This window comes from Amphiura filiformis, chromosome 6, assembly GCF_039555335.1.
Source record: "Amphiura filiformis chromosome 6, Afil_fr2py, whole genome shotgun sequence".
Taxonomy (NCBI): domain Eukaryota; kingdom Metazoa; phylum Echinodermata; class Ophiuroidea; order Amphilepidida; family Amphiuridae; genus Amphiura; species Amphiura filiformis.
In genome coordinates this window covers 31,776,181-31,800,387 of record NC_092633.1, presented here as the reverse complement: position 1 = coordinate 31,800,387, position 24,207 = coordinate 31,776,181, and the positions used below count along the sequence as shown (strand labels likewise).

Genomic DNA, 24,207 nt, shown 5'->3' with positions numbered 1-24,207 from the left:
GCTAGGTTCCAATTATTCGCCTGTGAATGTGATCCCGGAGCTGTTCGGTGTCAGTGCATTTTACTGTTGTGTCAGTTGGACAACTGCTTGGTTACTGACATGTGTTTAGAGTAGAGTATTGAAGTAATCCTGTGTGTAATGTTTGTTCATGTACAGGCGAATAATTGGAACCCAGCCAAAGAAATCTGTTACGCTGTGAATGTGGTCCAGAGAGGTGTTGCATGTCAGTGCATTTTGCTGTTGTGTCAGTTGGAAACCTGTTTGGTTACTGACCAGTGTTTAGAGTAGAGTATTGAAGTAATCCTGTGTGCAATTTTTGTTCATTTTTATGGAGAGGATTTTAAGATATGACCTTGTGAAAAATTATAAGTTTCTTTTTTGGCTTAGTGTATTTCAGCTTATTTCGGGTTTTATTAAACAACCACCAACGCCCCATCAACTGCGACCAAATAATGAAACAGTTTAAACATGAATAGGAAAACACAGTTAGATTAACAATCCAAAAAGCTATCAGGCATATTTTCCATGTTTTTAATGTTATCCATTGTTAGTGTGACGTCACTGTCGTATCCTTTGCTAGTGTGACACTGTTGTATCCCTTTGGATCCATCCTTTGGTTCCTTGCTGGTCACTTGGAACAGATTTTCTACTTGTTTTTATAGTTTCAAAGTATTAAAGACAACTTTATAAGCACTTTCAGAATGAAATCATGAAATACTTATAGGTTGATAAGTGCGTATCACTTATTGAGAGTGAAATTGTACAAAATAATGCATGTGTACTGCGATGTTGTCGCGTCTAATGCACGAGGGGCTTGCGAATTGAATGGGGGCTCATGCATTAGGCGCATCAACATTGCAGTACTCGTGCATTAATTTGTACAATTTCACTTACAACAAGTGATACGCATTCCTATAAATAATTCTGATTGCAACTTTATGATTTGATATTGTGAGTTGATACTATAGGCTTATACGTTTGCCAAGGTCTATAATCCATCAATCAATCAAGACTAGTATAATTATGAATCAAACATCTTCAGGATGATATTATAAAATGTTATATAGGTTATAGTTTTACCAGGGTTGGCGATTTGTAATACATGATTCAGGAATCGTTTCCATTTTTTTAAATATATCACCATGATCATAATGTATGTTGGAACGATATTGTCTCCGAGTACACACTCAGGGATCTCGATTATAATATAAACATTGCGACAAATTTGTTACAGTAAGGGAAATTTAAATCAGTGATTTTACCAGATTTAAGTAACTGCATAAATAATAGAGAATAATGTAAAATCTAAAAATAAATGTGCGTTGTTAAAAATATCTCAAAGTATTCTGGAAAGGAAATTCTGTCATTTATCTATATACACGGCAAATGACAAATTGGTCTCAAATGGTCTCAGATTAGTCAATCGTCATATCAACACTGATCAAAGATCTAAAATTAAACAAAAATGTTACCCCAATTTAATCATGTTAGTAATTGCTTATAGGGGTATACCCCTGATTAATGTTGTGTTTATTTTTGCATTTTTCTAAAAAGTATAACACATTGGTGACAGTTAGATATGTATATTATAGGGGCAAGGACTACAACTACTGTACTGAAAATTCAGCAACTCAAAGCAAGTAGTTATTTATTTATTGATCAAATATTTTTTGATTTTTGACCGTAACTCCACAACTGTTGTCTGTGCTGAAATAAAATTTCCAGTGCAGTAGTTGTAGTCCTTGCCCCTATAATATACATATCTTACTTGTCCCCAATGCACTATAATTTTGGAGAAAACTGCAAAAATAGGCACAAAATTGGGTAGGGGTGTAGTACCCCCTTAAATCATATAATGAAGTTTAATGGCGTACGTTCTGTATGTATATATTCAATTCTATTGAATCATCTGGTCATAATAGGCTTGCCAAATTATGAAATGACTCAATACTAGTTAATTGCATTACATATCTCAAAAGCTCATACAAATCATAATCAAAACTCCCGGAAATTCTAAGCAGTGGAACATTACCTAATTTATATAAATAAAAAATGGCCTCAAATGCATGTTATGCAAGGGTAAAATTTCAATGGTAGTCAAATCTTGTTAAAAAGTGTACCAATGTATTTTTCTTACGGATTTAGAAAAAAAGTATAGTTTTTATTATGTCCGATATAATGCACAGTTCTTGCCTTATAAGGGAAAATATGTGATGCGATCAAGCAAAATCAGTCGGAACTCGGAAATATGAAATTTTCAGTTTCTTTTAGGATAGTAAAAAGCATTTACAAAGCTGGATTTTGCAGAAAATTCCATTGAAATTGAACAACCAATTCCAAAGGTATGAGCAATGAAAGACTTTCCAAAACAAAAGGTAACAAAAGGAAATACTTCCTTTGTTTGGCTATATCTCAAAATCAATATTTCCGAGTTCCGACTGATTTGACTTGATCGCATCACATATATGTCAAATGTCAAATGTTTGGTTCCACAGTGGACAAAAGTGTACAAACTCTCTGATTATGATGAAAAATAGAATCGGATTGCTTCGCATGCAAAATCATTATAATCTAAGCAAAGAATAGTTTGCCATATCTCACATGTGTTTTGTTACCTGGATAACATGGCACAATATATCAGAGTCCATTGAGTCCTGTTGACCTTGATTTTCTGATTTATCTTTGCCAAATGAACCATTTGAGACCATTTTGATTAAAATCGGAACATTTGTAGACACCTGTGATCCCAAAAATGACATTTGATCTTTTTGCCTATAACTCAAGAACTGTACGTTGGAGACAGATCAAACTATTCTTTTTCTGAATCCTTATGATGAGAGGAGAGAAAATTGCATTGGTATTGGGTCATACCAAATTTACCGAACTTTGCAATTTCACCCCTGCATAAGCGGCTATTTTAGTTTTATGCAAATTAGGCACTGTTCCACTACTTGGGCTTCCCGGGAATTTCGATATGTTGTTATGATTTTTTGGAAGATGGATGCATCCGAAATGGATTATGGTGCAATTAGCGGTGAATTACACAGATTGCCCAGTAATTAAAAAAGACTTAATCTTCCATTCAGTGATCCCGGCGCAAGTGTAAAAACATGAAATTGTTTATAAATTGCTTAAAGGTGAAGGATAAGTCATTCAAAATGACATTTGGTATTTTTGAAATGAAAAATTTGGTAACAAAAAAAACAAAACCGAAGAAACCAGCAGTATTTCAATGAAGTTGACGCCCCATTCAAATGCATGTAGTTAATTTATATACCGTCAGTGTATATTACAGAGTCATGTAAAGTGCTTTATTTTGTCTTAAATACACAACTTCCTATTAAACCACTGGCAGGTTCTATTAGCTTCTATTAGCACATCTATGACAATGACAAAGGTACCAGAATCTGAATTTTGATGATTTTTACGATCGTCCGGATGAGCAAATCACTATAGGCCTTTAAGGTGGGCACATCATCAACCGCAGTAAAATTTAGACTTAAAATAGATTCACGTGTAATGTCTCCTTTCCTGTTGTTGCATGCTAATTATAAAGGTAAGGCCAGATAACTTACTATTCGGGAAGGGTCCGCGAATGACGAGTCCAAAGTGACGGCGACATTTACGCGCGAAAATGTTTCAATATCAGACTATTTTTACCCAAACGCAAAGGTTAATTTTGGTATTTGAAACACACACAGGGTAATTATTGCTTTATTTTATCATCTATATTTATTTATTAAGTTTACTTTTGGAGTTGCATTTTGTTCTCATTTCAAAATTTGGTGAAAAGGTCAAAGGCGTAAAAACGCCATTGTTGTCCAATTTGCATAGCTTTAAAAAAAGATTTTCAATGTATTAGGGCCTATCAAAAGTACTTATTATTTTTGTATCTGATAATGAACAACCACCCGAGTGTATACATCCTCATTCAAATTCTGTCTTCTACGAGGCTCCATTAGCAATTTCCCATGATAATATAATAAAATAGGTCCTAGGTATGGATGGTTGTGGAATCGATCTAGAGACCTCTCACTCTGTTATCTTTGAACTCAGTCCTCCAACTTGGCTGCCATTTTAATTGTTATACCTTTCCGTATAGCATGTTTAGTTTTAAGTATACAGGGTCTAGCCATACACGTCTACGGAAATATCACCGCCCTGTAGCCGTATCGGACACGCTCCATATCATCTCTATTAAATATACCCGGGTAAATAAATAATGTATACACAAATATTGAATAAGAGAAACAAAATCACCCAAAACAAACGCTACTTATCAGTTGGACTATATCAGACATTCTTCATATTAGCGCACAAATATTATCCATTCCCCTCGCTGGGTTATTTATATAAGCGATAGTAAAAAGCGGAATTTGAATTTCCTTTTTGAAATGAAATCAATTAAGATGATGCCAATCTTAGCTCTCAGTGTCAAAGTCAACTAAAGTTAGCGATATGATAGTAGATATATAAATAATAATATAGCGATATGAAGTAGCCTATTCCATAAAATATCAAAATAGTGAAATGAATTGAAACCTATCGCCAGTTAAAACACATTTGTTGTCATGGTTGCATAGCACCTAGCATTTACATGTGAGTAAATCTACGGAGCGGAGTGCGCGAAGCGCGCTAAAATATGTGATCATAAACGTAAAGAAGGAGCGGATCGAGCAAATATTTTTGAGTCACCAGACCTTAATAATTCTATAACCCCCCTATTTTGGTTTAAAAATTATAACCCCCCACAAAAAAAAAATGCTCAAAATTCTATGACCCCCCGCCCCCAGTATATTCATGATCCCCTTTGCCATTGGTGCCAGAGGTGCCTGGTTCACAATCTCCACAGGACCATAATAAGTCCCCCTTCGCGTAGATAATCTGGAAAAGCAGGGGCAAATGACTCATGATAAAGACATTGTTACAGTCGGTTCCGGTCAGGGTAACGCCCGATTATCCGCTACAACTAGTATTTGCATTCCTGGTCTGTACGAATGTCCTGTCCAGCTATCTACGGCGATCACGCACCTTAGACTGGTTTCGTCAGCGTTATCTACCCGCTTTCAGCTAGATGTTATAATACCTAGATATACTTTGCATCAAAAATGTAAACTGATCTCAAAAAGAAACTTATAATTTGCCACAAGGTCATATCTTAAAATTCTGTCCATCAAAATCCCGGATCAAAATGAACAAATATTATATACTCTATTCTAAAAAAAATGCCAGTAACCTAGCAGTTATCCAACTGACACAACAACAATGTGCACTGACATGGAACAGCTTCCAGGACCACATTCACAGCCAATAATTGGCACCTAGCACAAGCAATCTGTGACAATAAGTACAAGATCATTGCACAGGTAATAATTCCTAAAGAGTAAGTGGAATAGTGTGGAAGCAGACATGTTTCTTGGAGTGAAAAGCAGAAAGCAGCACCGTTTCATCTTGTGTGTGTGCAAGGATCTTGTATGCATGCTCACAGATTAAAGTAAAATTGATTAGCATCTATATTAGACTTGTAATACATCATAAAATGTGCATTTGTATTTTCTATTTCTAGAAACTAAGCATCGTTTGGTACGGCAATCTGGTGGTCAACCTGTTGTGACCAACCAAACCCCTGGACAAGGTCAACCTCCGAAACGAAACAATCCTCCAGGTATGTGTGCCTTTCAACTTCTTCCTCATAATAATTTATGCGCCTTCAAACATGCCTCTAATATTGACCTTGTTTTCTCTGAAAGCGTTGAGTTTCAGGCACGATACTGACATACAGGCTGTATCAAAATGATTGGTACCGAGCGGTTTCCAGTGATTATAGATTGCCACATCATTGGTATTTCAAGATGATCTAATGTTGCATATTGAAGAAACAAGCTAGTCAATAAACCAACCAAAATTTGATGGGTACCAATCATTTTGATACAGTTTGTATGATGTGCCACCTTACATTTCGGAAGTGTTAACAGTAACTTATTAAACATTCTTGTAAACCTTTCATTACATAATACATTTATCATGAAGCTGAGACAGTGTTATCAATAAATCCAAATACATCCTTCAAAAGTTTTAAGTTAACCGTTATTCACTTACAATTGCCTTCACAGGCTCCCAACCTCCCAACAGTGATAAGGGTGGACTACGTGGTACGCCAGACCCTGGTAACCAAATAGACACCAGAGGTATGGAATTCATATTCTGCTTCACCAGTAATGTTAACAATGCCCAACCACAAGGTTTGCAACTTTTAATTGGTGCTGGTGGCCCCTCGGTAACTAATGTTCGGGTCGATATTCCAGATCTGAAATTCGTTAGGCAAGTGGAGATCCCTCAAGGCGGTACTGAAATAGTGGACATTCCACCTATTGCTGCTGCTTCTGGAACTGGACCACAAAATGGAACCATCTGGGTAAGAGCTACTCGGCCAGTCTCAGTACATGGAATGAATATTCAAGTTAAATCACACGATGGATTTTTGGCCATTCCGGTAGCAGGACTGGGTTTGGAATACATGGCGGCATCATACGCAGCAAATGGTATGGATAGATCTCAGATGATAATCACAGGAACACAGGATTTAACAAGAGTAAAGCTGGTACCTATCCAAAGATTACAGTACAATGGAAAATGGTTTAATATTGGTGATGCGATTTTATTTACAATAAACAGAATGGAGTCTGTACAAATTCAAACAGAAGGAGATTTAACTGGTACCAGAATTCTTGCTGATAGAGCTATATCTGTTATGTCTGGTGCTACCTGTAGTTTAGTGCCACAGCAATTGAACCGATGTGATCACCTGGTCGAACACGTACCGCCAGTAGCTACATGGGGTAAAAAATTTAGTGTACTGCCTTTACTTAACCGTACATCAGGAACTGTTCTGAGGGTGTTGGCTGCAAGACCTAATACAAGATTTTATACACTAGGCCAAGTGTTCGTACTACAAAGAGGTGGACTTTTCAGAGAATTTAACCAACCTATTGCTTTTCCAATGTCAATTGTTTCCGATAGACCAGTGATGGTGCTTCAGTATGCTAAAGGAGGTGCTAAGGATAGAACTGGGGATCCTTTTATGACGATAATACCTCCAATTGAACAATATGTCGCCGGCGGTGTCACGTTTAGTAGTTTCGACCAATCAGGGCAAGATACCTTCGGCAGTTTCGCAACTATTTCTGTAACGTCCTGGGATCTCTTCAATATGTACCTGAATAATGAGGCGTTGATTTCCCACAAGTATAAAACAGAGCAAAAGCAAGATTGGATGCGATTAATGTCATTTAATGCAGATTATCAGATGCCGCTTGGAAAGGGGGCAAACACAATAGTAAGTCCAGCTCCTGGAAGTAGATTTACAGCCATTGCTTATGGATTTACGCTGGGCACATCTTATGCATTTCCTGTGGTTTATGGATTACGAAGAACACTATGTACAGAAGATAACACAGCTGATCAGGGTAAGTAGAATATTAAAAATTCGTTGACAGAGTTTTCTCGTGCCGAGAGCTTGATATCTTGATCCATTTTTATCTCAGGTTTCGATAACTACAGGCTGTATCAAAATGATTAGTACCCATCAGTTTCAAGTGATTATGGACATGACTGCCACATCACATTGCAACACAGGATCCGTATAATATGTTGATTAATGTTATTAACAGTCATATAGCGATAAATGGTCATGTTAAGGCATCTGGAATGAGCGTTTCGAGCGTTTCGACAGTATTTTTTGTGGGACATGAGTCCGGGGACATGAGAGCACATCAGACATATCGAATTGCATTCTGAATACGAAGAATGTCCTTCTGATATCAAATAATTTTGATTTTTGAAATTCGCAATGTAATACACATTTTATGGCAAATCATTAAAATTGATATTTTTGATATTTAACAGTACTCGAAGTAAACTTTATAAATCTGATGATTTATACTTAAAGTGTATGTAGGTGGGATGAAAAGCCGACGATCAATTGAAAATTTTGACCTTTTGTATTGAAGATATGATTTTTTCCCCTATACACCAAAAAAATTAGGGCTTTTTGGGAAAAAATCCATATCTTCAATATGAAAGGTCAAAATTTTCAATTGATCGTCGGCTTTTCCTCCCAGCTACATACACTTTAAGAATATATCATTAGATTTATAAAATTTACATCGAGGACTGTTATATATCAAAAATTTGAAAAATATCAAATTTTTATAATTTGTCATAAGATTTGAATTATATCGTGATTTTCAAAAAATGAAAATTATTTGATATCAGATATACATGCTTCGTATTCAGAATGCAATTCGATACGTCTGAGGTGCTCTCATGTCCCCTAAAAAATACTGCCGAAACGCTCAAAACGCTCATTCCAGATCCCTTAATGATTTGCCATAAAATCTGTATTACATTGCGAATTTCAAGGAAAAAAAATTATTTGATATCAGAAGGACATTCTTCGTATTCAGAATGCAATTCGACATGTCTGATGTGCTCGAATGTCCCACAATGAATACTGTCCAAACGTTCATACCCCATCCCTTAAGGGGACCCAATGTTGCATTTGGAAAGTAGCAGGCTTTTCAATATCCTTGAAAACTGATGGGTACCAATCATTTTGATACAGCTTGTATAAACGTAAGCAGATGTGACTTCAAAATCTAAATTTGAATTAAATTGTCAATACTAAGTTTTCTCAAGGTCACCACTAATTTATACGCACTACATGTAAAGGTTTCATAAATAATTCCCCACCCCCTAAAATTACAAATCATTTCATCGCATAAGTTGACGTGTATTTTGGTGATTTGAAAGCTTTAATAACCTGTGAATTGAGGAAAAAATTGTCTATCCTCCCAAAGTTCTCCTTTTTCAAAATCATTTTACTTTGATCCAAAAATGATGCTTTCAGAAAACGTTGCACTTTTCAAAATCTTATACATATAAATTATTATCAATGTACAATAATGTCCTCAAAACAACGTGATCAATGTTTTGATTGATTTAATTATTCATTTAATTTTATGTGTCCGGTAACTCAGTCACCCAAGCAATCATTTGTCAGTGTAAAACAATGATTCATTAACATGATTTTGGACATAAATGGTGGGGTTTTTTTAAAAGTTTTTATTCAGCAGTTGTTTCAAAAATGGTAAAAGCACTACAGGAGGAAAAATGAAGTTTGTAGTGTGATGCTTAGTTTTTTTCATTGGCAAAAAGAGATGAAATGTATTTGTAAATGATAGATTGAAAAAGTTGCAACAATCTAGAGTGACGGCTCTCATGCATAAAGGTATACAAGAAGAAATGACCATCAGAAATTGGTTGAATTAAGAAGTTGGATTGTCAGCATCCAGCATCTTAACTGCAACCAAACTTTTGTGGCCACATCATGATTGTTAAGCCTTTATCAAGGAAAGTCATCACTTAAGATCAAGATGCAAGATGCTTCAGCCTACCCTTTACATGTAAATGTTCACCCTTTGTGTCAAATGTATGCGTGGAGATTTGAACGCATTTCTCACCGGGATTTCTCCTTCCTAGTGATTTTATCATTTAGAAACAAATGCTGATTATACACTTAAAAATTTTCATGAACACAGTAGCAGCTGTGTGTTTTGCAGAAAGGAACTGTAGGCCTATTGTGTTGTAAACTTTAATCATTCTTTTGTCTACCTATGTTTTCACGGAAGGTGTAAAACGGGTGATGGAATACAGTTAAAAATGTCCGCCAAGGCCGAATAATTTCACATTTTGGGTGCATTGTAGCCGACGGGGACCCAACTAAAGGCTGCTAGTAAGGTGTAGGAATGCGTGAATTTGGATTCGTCTATACATATGACCAAACAGAATATGATGGTTAATATAGAAAAATATACGGGGTTGCAAAAATTTACCTCAGTCTTACTCTAAGACGAGGGTATGATATATCTAAATATTGCATGATTCTCATTGTATATATACAGATAAAAAAGAAGTAGACTGTACGGGACCGGTGGTGTCTGGAATTGTATTAGCTACTAATCATGGCACCGGTATTGGTATCCAACCTCCAAAAAGACCACCTAGTCAATCTAATGAACCTAGCCAAGGAGATACCCCTGGATGGGGAAACATCAACCCAAGTAAAGGGACGGACGGAGAACAAAAGGGAGGTGGTGACGCGGGAGTTTTCTTCCCATGGTATACGATCCCACCGTGGATGGCAGAACAATTTGAGGATGACGAGCTGGAGGAGGAATTTGGTATGTATGTAGAAACAAGCTGTATTGTATCCATAGACCCTCCCTCGGATGCAAAGGGAATTTGCATTCCACTTCTGAGTACTTGTAGGAGTTCACTTTTACCAGCCATGGGTCACGCGATCTTTCTATATTTGGAAGGAAGATTCAACACAAATTCGTACAGTCTCGCAATGGGAGCGCTCACTGGACTTTCGCGTTCACTAATAATACAAGTAGGTTTCTAAATTACAGCATGGTTCGGCTGTGTGTGTAATCAGTGGCGTCCAAGATTAGTATGTATGAAAAGAGCGCTATTGTATTCAATCTATGATTGTAGACATACACAGGTGATGGGTGCAACCTGCTTGTAGTGCAGGGCGATATAGTCAAAATTGATACAATGAGTTGTTTTATTTTATATCCACATCATAGCTTATGCACTAACTAATATTCATTGAAAATTTGGAGTGATTCTTTCAAGTAGTTTTAAAGTTATAGCCAAAAGATTAAAATCAGATGTTAATTTTAGCGATTGCCTCAGACAATCCCCGAAAAATGTCCTTGAAACGCTTTAGGCATCTTGAATGAAATCAAAAGTGTATTTTTAATGTGGATAAAAATGTTCAATATTTGGAATTAGAAGAAAGCTGGGCCATCAATTAACACTTGTCCTTCCCCACCCCCATCATTCAATGTTGCGACACTTTGGAGACACGCTGAACACATTTGCACGTTTCAACATTGCACGGGGAGTGGGGGACTTATTTTCCCTAAAGACGCTTTAATGTTTCAAGACATATTTCGGGGATTGTATGAGGCAATCGCTAAAATTAACATCTGATTTTAAACTTTTGGCTGTAACTTTAAAACTACTTGATAGAATTACTCCAAATTTTCAATGAATATTAGTTAATGCATAAGCTATGATGTGGATATAAAATAAAACAACTTATTGTATCAATTTTGACTATATCGCCCTGCACTACAAGCAGGTTGCACCCATCACCTGTGTATGTCTACAATCACAGATTGAATACAATAGCGCTCTTTTCAAACATTACTAATCTTACAGATGTGAGTGATCAGCATGATATAGTTCAGTGGATATGTATCGCGTGGTCGCTGCAGTGCAGGGCAATATAGTCAAAAAACGACCTTTTTCACCTTTTTCAGATCAACGCCCTCCCCCAAAGCAAAAAAAACCACGAACCAATAAAAAAATCGCATTAGTACGCTCATGAAGTAGGCTACTCATGCAGAAATATCTTTAAAATTTATCATTTTATTTGCGTGAAATGGTAAAGTGCGATTGTAAATCGTCCCATTGAATCACATAGTGATTTGACGGTTTACCATAGTCTAATACTGAATATTAATACAAGGAGTTTCTTTAATTTAGAAAATGGTAAACCGTTGACAAAATTCATAATTTAGGCCGATTTGGTGTCAACTTTTATTTGGAAAGTGTTTTGTTTGAAAGCTTGTTCAAAACTACATCTAATTTGACTATTTTACGTTTTGTTAGCTCTAACATTATTTACATTTTACTGATTTTAGCAAATGTAAATCGTCTGTCGAGATTTACCATTTTCATAATCACGAGAATGCAATGCGCACCCATATATCACGGAATCCCGTAATTATTTCAACATGACAGCGTGGTGTAATGGACAGTACTTCAGACGGTGAAACGAAAGGCTAGTGGTTCGAGCCCCAACAGTTTCACTTTTTTTTTCTTTTTTTTGTGTGTGACTTATTCAAACCAGTAAACTTTTCTTCTATATTCATGACAATTGACATTGTGAAACACGAAAATAAGTTTTAAAACTCTAATTTATCTATGGCATGATAATTGATTGGTTTTTTTTAATTGTAATAAAGACACACATAGATCCGGACATCTTTAAATATCATGAATATGGGCAATATAGCAATTGTCAGATAACACTAGTGGAAGTTTTGGATGAGAAAACGGACATTTTGATGAGAAACGGCCAAAATGGTGAGAATTTAATTTTCTCATTCTTTTGGATGAGAAAATAATAATCGGGGATTAGCAATTGTCACCAGTTTTAATAAGACAATAATGATTGACACACACACCAGGAAGTTTCTCATCCAAGAGAATGAGAAAATTATATTCTCACCATTTTGGCCGATTCTCATCAAAATGTCCGTTTTCTCGTCCAAAACTTCCACTAGTGTTAGCATGTGTCCAATTCCTATTTAAATAGGGTTGCTGTTATTAAAATGATATCGTGAGGTTGCAAGAGGGCGCTCATAATAGCTGCAGACAGAGCTGGACACGAATGTTGGATAAATGCTCAATTAAATCAATAGGCTTTCCATAGTATACCATTTTGTTATCAAATAAACCGTTCAATTTATTGTGTATAAACTTCAAGTTTGTACGTGACTTTTTAGCATGATAATAATAATACTTTGGCCCTAAATTATGCTCCAGGAGCAGCTGCTCCAGGAACAGCTGCTCCGGGAGCATATGCTCAAGGAGCATGAATAATCTGGAGTTATGCTCCTGGAGCATTGTGTATTCAAAACTATATTACTCCAGATTAGTCATGCTCCAAGAGCATGCTCCAAAAGCATCTGCTCCTGGAGCATAATTTCGGGCAAAAATTCTCACAGAAGCATAGCGCAATACATCAAGAAAGATATAAATGTATAAGATCTTTAGGATTAAAAGACATCAAAACATTATTTTAAAAAAACAGAGTTAACCAAAAAAATCTGATATAAGACCTAAAACAAAACATATTGCACAAGGGAAATGCAAGAAGCATTGGAGAACAAGACCGACAAATGCAATATATTGAGTGAAAAGTCAAAATCGATGCCAATGAGATAAAGTACAAAATAAAAACAACATAGGGCCTACCAAACGAATATTGCGACAAACTTTTGCAACACCAGGCATATTGCACTTGAAATCTGCACAAGGCACACGAGAGTAAAGACGAGAAACAATAAAAACAAATGCAATAAACAAAGTGAAGTCTATGAAAAATGCATGATATGTCGAACATTTTGTATGAAGAAGATATAACATGTATAAATAATATTACAAATGCACAAGGAGCTCGAGAGGAAATAACAAGATGAAACCAAGATATGCAACATGCAAAGTGAAATACAAAACCATAAAAATGTGTATAGCACACAAAACTAATATCAAAGTATAAAACTTACGTCAAATGCGCATCAAACTTACAACAAAAACCACCATAAAACAGCATGGGTATATTGCAACGTGGAACAGGAACGTGTAAAACAAATGCAATATGCAGAGTGAAGTGGATGAAAATGTGATACATCTTAAATACAGGGTGTCCCAGAAAAAAATTACCAGGCGAATAAATTTGGACGTAAGTCGAGAAAAAAAACTAAATATCAGCGTGTAGCCCATCTTATTTTGCATCTTATACGCCAATTTTAATGGAATCGGTTGTTTGATGGCGAAGAAATGAGCGATTACAATACGCATGCGTCAATTCACTTCGTTCCAAGTTTGAAAGAAAGATCATTCATCTCAATGCGCACTAGTGGTTAACTACTGTCTGTTCAATTAGTTTAGATTCTTGAAATTTTAAGATATTTGAAAAAATAAAAGATTATGGCAAAAGTCATTAAAGAAAAGTGTTTATACAGCCTTAGACCTAACGTGATTTATACTTTTCAAATTCCAAAGTTCAAGTAAAAACCCCATTTCTTTTAAATTTTGCCTCATTTTAGGCAGTTACTTGGGTCCTCCAAAAGGGTTCGCGACCTTTTAACAAATCGAGTGGGACGGTCCATTCTCAACTTAGGGCATAGACCCTATCCAATTTAGCAAAACAATCTGTCCTGCCATTTCAATTGTTATACCGTTCCGGTTATTGGATAGGTTCTATAGGTGATGATGGGCCAGCGGTTTTTGTTACACGAAATTATATGGCGAGATTACGTTTTATGCATAACATTATTCTGAGCATTATTCTTTTCCTAAACAATTCTTATTTCAACTGGTTTCCAATATAAATTGAGTTTTGTTTAATACCATCATTCCTTCCCAAGAATATCAGTGAATAACAGTGACTTTACAAGAATTGTTTTCTGTAACCTGATTTTTTTAAATAATATTTTCTTGTACAATGGTTTTTTGTTTCCAAATGTCCTTTATGTCCAAATGTTATAGTTTGTATTCAACAAACAAAACGAAATAACAAATTATAGGTCTACAACTTCTCAGACCCATTCGCAAAATAACTAACTAACTAACTAACTAACTAACTAACTAAATAAATAAATAAATAAATAAATAAATAAATAAATAAATAAATACGCAAGGAAAGTATTTATATAAGCTGGGCCTATTTTAGAAAACCTTTAGTTCATAAATAATAACATAATGTTTCAACAGTAGGGTTTCAACACAAAGTAGGCATATACTCATGTACTGGCAAATAATAGCTATTTTGCAAGACAATACTTCCTGATGCGGATTGTCGAATAAATACTATCTCAGCGCATGACATTCGTCCCCATTGCTCTAAATGGATTGATTCAAAAATGTTTATGGTACCCGACGTTCTACGGCTTTTTATAAAAATATCACGGGGAAAAAACAAATTTGAAAAGAAATGGGGTTTTAAATTGAACTTCAGAATTTGAAAAGTATAAAGCACGTTAGGTTTAAGGCTGTGCTAACTCTTTTCTTTGATGACTTTGACCACAATTTTTTATTTTTTCATATATCTTAAAAATTCAAGAATCTAAGCTAATTGAACAGACAGTAACTGTCAATGGGCTTGATATTTTGTTCTGTGAAATCCTTTTTGTTCTTTTTAAACAATCTGTTTCTTGCAAAACATTTAATTAAGTTTTGTTCATATTAGAAAACCTGCACGATATTGAAAATGAAAGCTTGCATGTAAGATGATGCTTGGTACTTGTAAATATATTTTGTCGTTAATGTTGATATAAATGTTGCATAAAGAATTATTGCATAAAGAATTCCAGCTGGCTTTAAAAAAATCTCACTCACATTAATTTTTGGAATATTTCCAAGATATTGTTATGCAAAGTTTAAATCTGTTGAAACTTCAACATTAATGTTGCATGGTATCAAAAATCACACGTAAAGCTGTAAGCACTTGATCATTGTCATTCTTAGTTCAAATGTTCCTTGGAAAGTTAAAATATAACATATTTGCACAACATAAAGAATTAAAGTTGGAAAGCTTCCAATTGCAGAAATCAAAGTTTTCTCGGACAAACTGTTATTCATCTTCAGTGAAAGCATGAATGACATAACACCGTCGATTATAAAACAGATAATTTGGACTAAATTTAATGAGATACACAAACTTTATGAAGCGGTGAGCGAGTATGAAAAAAACGCCTGTTCATCAAACTTAGAATGAACTGCATTGATGCATGCATTATGTAATCGTTCATTTCTTCGCAACCAGTCAACCGAATCAAATAAAATTTTCGTATGTGATGTACAACAAAAATATCTATGCGCTACATTTTAAATTGTTTGATTCTGATGTCTATTTCTCGACTTACGTTCAATTTTATTCGCTCGGTATTTTTTTCTAGGACACCCTGTACACCACAAAATAAAACATGAAGAACTATAATTAAAGAGAGAGATAAAAAGACAGTGGCGTAACTTTGGGACAGGGTGCCCGGGGGCGAAAGTAGTTAGGGTGCCCCTAAACAAGGGTGTGCATGGTGCAGAGCTAATCAATTTTGGTATTGAAAGGCATATGTATAGACCTACCGAATAACTTACAAATAGTGTTTCAGATTAAATTTATTTCATGTTTCAATACAAGCTAATGCAGTGCATGTTAATAAAACAAAATGTTTTCATATTCTCCAATGTCTTTACTTTTGAAGACTCATCACTAGCAGCTACTAGCTGCAGTGACGTAGCAAGTGATTGTGGCGATCATGGGCAAGCATAGGGCCTGCACTTTGGCTCGACATTTGAAAGGGGCGTGAATTCATTTTTGGATACGCCCCTATTATAATTAGGTAATACTCGACTCACACACATTCCCTATATGTATAAACATGTACCAAATGTAGTCAATCTGTCTGCTTTATCTGTATTGTGCCGTTCTTAAGCAAATACGGTAGTTAAACACGATTTCATCAAACATAACAATAGCTCTTTTACAGTGTGCAATCATCCCGGGCAATAATTGGGCAATAATAGAGGATGTGCGTGAAATTATTGATTGGCTCCATACAAAGGAATTGAACCGGTGTCCTTCACCGTAATCATGGCACAATGCAGTGCATTCAATCAAACGTTGTCGTCAACCTATTTGATCGTATTTGTGCATTTGCTATGTGTGTGAGACGAGCTGTCGCGGTAGATTGCAATAGCTTGTAATAATGCTTTTGTTGAATGAATTTGAGTATACTCCGCCATATTTACGGTATGATACGTCATAATCTAGGTGATTATTTGCATTGGATGTCTTGAATACGCTGGCGAGGTTGTGTAATAATCGGATTAATGCTATAACAGTAGGTGAATACAAGTTTTGAATATATCGCGTTGCAAAGCCCCATTCAGTGATCCCAGCGAAAGTGAAAAAAAAAAAATCAAATTGTTACTTGGCACAAAACCCAAGAAAACGGCAGTATTGACGAAGTTGAAGCCCCATTCAAATACATGTAGCTAATTTATATATACTGTCAGTATATAAATTACAGATTCACGTAAATACATTATTTTTGTCTTAAATAGGCCTACACGGCTTAGGGCTGAACCACTAGCAGAAGACCCCAAGTTGATGTTTTATGACCTTTGACATTCTTTTGTGGCGAGTGACATGGTCAGTTCAATTCACGCCGAGTGTCGTTTAACTCTGCTTCGGTGGTCATGAAAGAATTCAAAAGATAACCTCTGCCCCAACAATCCCAAGCAATTGTCTGAAACTTCTCTTCGGATGATGTATCATAAGAACTCAGTCGTCAAATGATGATAGTCATATATAATGACCTAAAGATTATTACTGACTATATCATTGAAGACTGAGTTCCGCAGTCTTGTACAAAATCTGAATTTTGATGATTTTTACGATCGTCCGGATGAAAAAAAATCACTGAATGGGCCATTAGTTCCCTCCTCTCCTTACACTGGCAATATGGATCAAAGAAAAAAAAGAAGAAAAAAAAAAAGAAAACAAGAAAAAAAAAGACAAAGAAAAGAAACAATAAAAGGAAAACAAATATGAAAAGTTCGAACAATATTTGGTTTATAAAATTAATGTGACCGTGATGAGGCTCGAACTCACCACCTTCCGATTTAAAGTTCGAAGCGCTAGTGTACCAAATTCTGATGCCTTACCAAGTGAGCTGTGCTCCTGAGATACGAAATAAAAATAAAATAATACACTGTATACCTGTTTGTGTCGGTAATTGATTTGCTCAAATTCCTTAATGGTACAGTGCAACAGAGCAAAAATGCCCAAAATTTAAAAGCTATATAATTTATGCCCACTAAAAAAAAAAAAAAAAAATACTAATACAAGGGAATTTCAACGTAAGAATCCAAACAATTAAGTACCAACATGCACAGCTTTGTCCTTATATCACATTTGGGTTTTAACAAAATGTTATCAAACCTCTACTGTGATTGGCAGCTGCACAAGGCATCTCTTTGATAGCTGATCATGGCCATCCATTCAGCAAGTGGCTACTAACTGACCTTGACAGGCTTGAATGAGCACTGTCATCTGCTACAAAACCATCACACTCTAGGACTACACCACATTTCGCCATACTGCATTCTAGAAACGCTTGCTGTTAGAATAAGAAAAATTTTAATGCTAAATTATTGCACATTCTAGGGAAGCGTGGTTACCGTTTTGAAATAACCGAGTGAGAGGGTTTTCAAGAAGATATTTTTCCTGTCAAAACTGAAGCATCCTCTGTATAAAAAGAAAATATGAATATTAACTGCACATCATATATAACGATTCGTGATACCCAATTGTGGCACATTTGAGGTCGTTTATGAGGCAGAGAATTTTATTTCAATTTTATATACGCCAAAATATTTTTTTAATTGAGCAAGAATAAGGATAGAAAAAACGTTGAAAATTCTATGTATAAATAACATTAGACCCGGCAAAAGATTACTGTTTCGTTTTTATGGTAATCTAATCTTTTATTTCCTGAAGAAACATTTGGGGTCTAAAATGGATTTTTATGTAATTGATAAAAACATCGAACGTGTATACAAGAAAAATGGTAGGTTCCTCTATAGTATTTTACTGACCAAGGAAATGTACTGACACCGTGCGAGCACATGTCAAAAGCGATATAATGTATTGTCCATATAGACGCGCATTTATCATGTTTATTGTCGGATTAACAACAATTGAGCGCTATTAATACACATTAATGTTTTTAGGCAAATAAAATTCCAAAATATGGTACGTTTTCTGCTTTTGCTTGTCACGTGGTAGGCCTATATTGAAGCTGCGATTATATCTTCAAATACGTTTCATAAAAGATTCCATCAAGACAAGTGGCCGAGTGGTCTAAGGCGCTAGGCTCATAGAGCATCTCCAAAGCGGCGTGGTGCGCCGTGAGTTCGAACCCCGCCTCTGCCAAACTTTAAAAGAAGTAAAATTTAAATTTAACTTTTTTTATGATTTCATATTGGGGAAATGTGACTGGGAGAATTTATGTATGGCGTGGAGTGGTGTGCTCTAGGACCTGGTCACTCCATAATGCTACAGGGAGCACAGTACTTTGACAATGGAGTGAAAGACTATTATTATTGATTAGGCGCGGATTTTAAAAGTACAGCTCCTATGCGTGTATAGCAAAAAATTGGAATAGAATGTTTGGAATCATGTAACTAAAGTACTAAATGCATTCTGCAAAATGCGCTCTGACTAATTTATAAATTTAAAATTTCATTAGCTTTAATTTGACATATTGTTTGACATATTTGGAATTATGGTAAATCATTAAATAAAATATTTATTAATTAATCAATTATGTCAATTAATTAAAATTTAATGCAAATATGCATATTTTCTCTGACAGAATTGTAGGATTTGACAAGAGCCATCTTTCTTCAAAGTTTGATTCTTATAACATACCGGTATCGTATTGCGTCCCGTTATAGTTGCAGAAAAAAATACGCGTGCAGGACACACATACGCACACACCCCCACACACCCAGAGGATCGTACCGTTTTACAATCGTATTCGCCACTTGCACGGTTCCGCCATTATGCACTATATGCGGGAGAGCCTCGAACTGGCAGCATACATGAAAGGAAGAATTACGTAACCTTACACAGAATGTTATATGACTGGTTCAATTCCCATTCATGTATGCTGCCAGTTCGAGGCTCTCCCACATAGTGCATAATGGCGGAACCGTGCAAGTGGCGAATAACATTCATTGGCGCTAGTAGTAGTAAATTTCAATTTTCTTTGCTTTACCTCACTTGTTCTGCTCAAAATTAAAAGGGGACATATCTGACAGTAAAAGCTTACATTTTATGGAAATTATGTTTAACTATTTGCTTAAACAGCACAAAACAGATAAAGCAGACAAATTTACTATACATAGGCCTATACATGTATGGTATCTGTATGCCAGTGACTGTTTAAGAATATAACATTAGATTTATGATATTTACTTCGAGGACTGTTATTTATCAAAATGTGAAAAATATCAAATTTTAATAATTTGTCATAAAATTTGTATTATATCGTGAATTTCAAACAATGAAATTTATTTGATATCAGAAAGACATTCTTCGTATTCAGAATGCAATTCGATATGTCTGATGTGCTCTCATGTCCCACAAAAAATACTATCGAAACGCTCAAAACAGATCCCTTAATTTGGTTAATTTTCTTTTCTTGTTTTCGTTATTTTTTTGTTTATTTTTCTTTGATTTATATTGCCAGGGTAAGGAGAGGAGGAACTAAAGGCCCATTCAGTGATTTTTTGATTTTTTTCATCCCGACGATCGTAAAAATCCACAAAATTCAGATTTTGGATACTAGACTGCGGAACTCAGTCTTCAATGATAGTCAGTAATTTCTAGTAATTTTTATATTTTGGACATTATTATGACTATCATTTGAGGACTGAGTTCTTATGATCCGAGGAGCAGTTTCAGACAATTGCTTGGGATTATTGGGGCAGAGGTTATCTTTTGAATTCTTTCATGACCACTGAAGCATAGTCAAACCTGTCAAGGACACTCGGCGTGAATTGAAAGACCATGTCACTCGCCACAAAAGAATGTCAAAGGTCATAAAACACCACTTTTGTGTCTTCTGCTATCTAAAGGCCTATGGCTGATTTTGTACCTTTCGTCATTGTCATAGATGTGCTAACATAGCTTGCTAGTGCAGTGGTTCAGCCGAAAGCCGCGCCGTGTGTCTAAGACAAAAATAATGCATTTACGTGAGTCTGTAATTTATATACCGGTACTGACAGTATATAAATTAGCTACATGTATTTGAATGGGGCTTCTACTTCGTCAATACTGTCGTTTTCCTGTTTTGTTTTTTTGCCATTTGTTTTTCATTTTAAAAATTTATAAACGTAACAATTTGATTTTTTTTTTCACTTTCTCTGGGATCACTGAATGGGACTTATAGCGCGGATTATTCAAAACTTGTTTTTACCTACTGCTATATAGTATTAATCCGATTATTACATAACTTTGCCAGCGTATTCAAGACATAGGTTATGTAGGGATAAACTGTACATGGGTATAGAGGCCCTGCATGCTTTTATCGATTGGCTCCAAACAAAGGATTTGAACCGGTGTCCTTCACCGTAATCACGGCGCAGTAGCCTACAGTCCATTCAATCAAATGTTGTCAGTGTGCGAGACGAACGATGTATAAATCTGGAGGTCACATCATCACTTATCATGCTTATTGTAAAAAGTTTGTCCAATGCATATACTGTGTGTATTGTTCCCGGGTATTGTCAATACAGTCAAGCAAACAGGTATTATATTTTGAAAAGGCCGCTATAGTATATTCACAGGGGTGTCTTGAATGGCCAATCATATGGGACATAATCAAATTGCAGTGACTGCTTCCTTTGTTACCACATGTCAGTCATCTTGTGATTATTGGACCATGTAAACCTGCAAAAAACGAGCCAAAGTGCAGGCCCTATGAATACAAAATACCCCCTCTTCCTAAAACAATTGCGTGCAGGCGTGCAAAAATACCACTAAATTGGTATTAAATCAAGTTGAATTTAGGTCTTTAAAATGCCAATTTATGTTTCAATGCGCGCGAAGCGCGAAAAATGTTGTGTTGAAGGGGCACCCAAATGAAGAGTAATTCTATGCATGGTGGGTAAAGGTTTCCACTTCTTTCCTATAACAAAGTATTATCGTGTCAAAGGCTATCCAGGCTTGGGTGCCCCTTAGCCCGGGTGCCCGGGGGCGCGGCCCCCCAGAGCCCATAGGAGTTACGCCACTGTAAAAAGAATTTATCGCGTCTGATGTCACTGTCAATTACGATCCTTATTGGTTTACACAGGTTAATAGCGCGTAAAAGGAAGACCAATCTATCTGGTGCTGATCGGAGAAAAGGAATAGCAGCAAATGGCGAAAAATTACGTATTTTTACAAGGCAAAAAGCAGCTTTTCTAGGCATTGTGGACATGGTGCCTTTGCGAAAGAAAGTTTCCTACTATAAAGACCTAACTTTTGAGATGATTTGCATGTTAAAAGGTCATCATCACGTAAACAAACCGTGCTCGAATTTGATTGACAGATGATGTCAGACGCGAGAAACGCTCTTTGTTTCTCGCCCTCTTTGCGCTGGGTTTTGACATACATTGGTCACAGCGTTGCAGAAAATATTCGTGCTGTCTATATACTCGGGAAATTACAGAGGCGCATAGTGTTCATGAAAATGTGTAATTATTACTTCATTTTGATATCTAATCAGTGCTATAAAGTCATTTTAAACAGCAACGTGTTTGTATTAAAAGAAATAATAAAACCTGTTGTTGTAGAACTAGAATTACTTGTATGCAAATCCGAAAGCACAACAAATTATTTTCATTTCTTTGTTTGTTAAGCATGATTGCCAGTTTTTACGTAACGTTGGGCGCAAGGTACCACGAGGGCGTAAACAGATTAATTTACCCTGCCCACTAATAGTCGGTCACCGAATCAACTATTCACACACCCGATTTATTTTTCAACCTCACAGTCAATTAATTTATGTCAACATGTCTTTTTTGGGGCGCCCGCTACGGCGGGTGCACCTTATTGGCATGACTTTGTGAAGAGCTTCTAATTTCACTCTTGCTAGATTTACTTCGTAATTGTTTTGCTAAAAGTATGCCCAGCTTAGAAATAAAACCACAATTTGCTTGGATTTTATTTTATTATTGTTTTCTGATATGCACGGGATAAATTCTTGAGCGTATTTTCTTTGTTTAAAATAAAAAATTAATGGACTTATAAAAACACCAAATAAACCGGGACCTTTATAGGCCAATGTCTTAAACCAGTTTACCGCCTCTTAGAACCCGATAGACGGTGACCAACACTATGGACCACACTAGCCTAATCTCAATGGCATAGTCCAATAACCTCAAATAAACAATCATAGCGCAAAATTTGACCTAAGTTGCAAAGTATGAGTTTTTGTACCCAAAGTTTCAAAGTCATTCAATGAATGTACAAATGTATTGGGGTTAAAGAACCGTGTGCTGATAGATGCGCATGTTGTCGATCCCAGTGCAAGTTGACCATAAGGCCAAAAAACCCAAAATAAGATGTTTGCTTACCCTCAAACGACCGGCCCTATACATTTTGGAAATCAGAAAAAAAGGGGTTTTTTCTATTTACTGTACAAAAGAATACCGACCCTATTTTTGGAAATTCCTGCAAAGTTTTTTTTTTTCTTTTCAAATTGTTGCATTCTGAAGATGTAAAAAAATGTATTTTAGAACTTGTGTTCAACATTTTAGTTGTTTTGTAATGTTAGTTGATTCATTTTGACACCAAAATTGTCTGATTGTTCATATTTTGAGCCTTAATTAATACAAACAGTAGAGTTTGCTAGAAATAATTAAAAAAAAATATAAAAAAAATAAGAAATGCAGACAAACCCAATTTCGAAAATTCATTTGAGAGCAAGCAAACATTTTTTATTGGCCTAAGATCAATAACGAGGCAATGTACAATATAAACATGAGCACTAGGCCATGTTTTGTAGCTTATCAGCAGATAGTACTGATAATGATAATTGCACGCTAATTAAATTTGAATATACAATTAAAAAAACGCTTATCTTGTAAACAGATAATACTCTGTGATTATTTATGGAAGAAAGTTAATAGAACTGCTCTCATTGAAATAATTAATATATTAAACATACATTTTGTTTTGTCAACGATGAAAATCCGTTCACAAATAAATTTTTAGTTTTTCAATTCATTCAGAAAATGCAAGATTTGAGTAATCATGCATTGTAACTAAATCCTCTTATTACCCAGCAATGTTTGCATATCTTAATTGTAAAAAACTGTAGTGTAGGCCTACTAAATGGTACAAGACAGAAAAGGGAAACAGACAGAAATTTAGAGTTTTAACTTAGAGAGTTGACAGGAAGTTGTAAGGGTTAAATTGTTATGGAAATGATTGATGTCATACACCTTCCCCAATCAAACACATTTCTCTTGCATTTGATCATCTTCTACTCTTCCCTAGAAAAACATTATAATACCAAATCTACACCATATCACGTCCAAGCTCACATTGGACGCCCCATTCCTTTTTTAAAGGAATTTTTATTTGAAATCGCATGCAAACATTGAACATCTCATTTACATAATAATGAACTCATGTCTGTAAGCCCATTTTAGTGGCCATTATCTTATTTACATAATGGTTTTGACCTCAAGTCATGAGTGGTGATTCAATGTTTAATTTTTTATTTTAAT

At 35.5% G+C, this 24,207-nt stretch overlaps 1 protein-coding gene across 1 annotated transcript in view; it reads left to right on the top strand.

The window, feature by feature from the left end:
* LOC140155275 (uncharacterized) overlaps positions 1 to 24,207 on the top strand; it is a 44,126-nt gene that overhangs the window by 4,738 nt on the left and 15,181 nt on the right. The window contains exons 2-4 of the mRNA XM_072178040.1: positions 5,567 to 5,665; positions 6,114 to 7,466; positions 9,963 to 10,241. Of these exons, the coding sequence (XP_072034141.1) occupies positions 5,567 to 5,665; positions 6,114 to 7,466; positions 9,963 to 10,241 (1,731 nt within the window). The remainder of the gene's footprint in view (positions 1 to 5,566; positions 5,666 to 6,113; positions 7,467 to 9,962; positions 10,242 to 24,207) is intronic.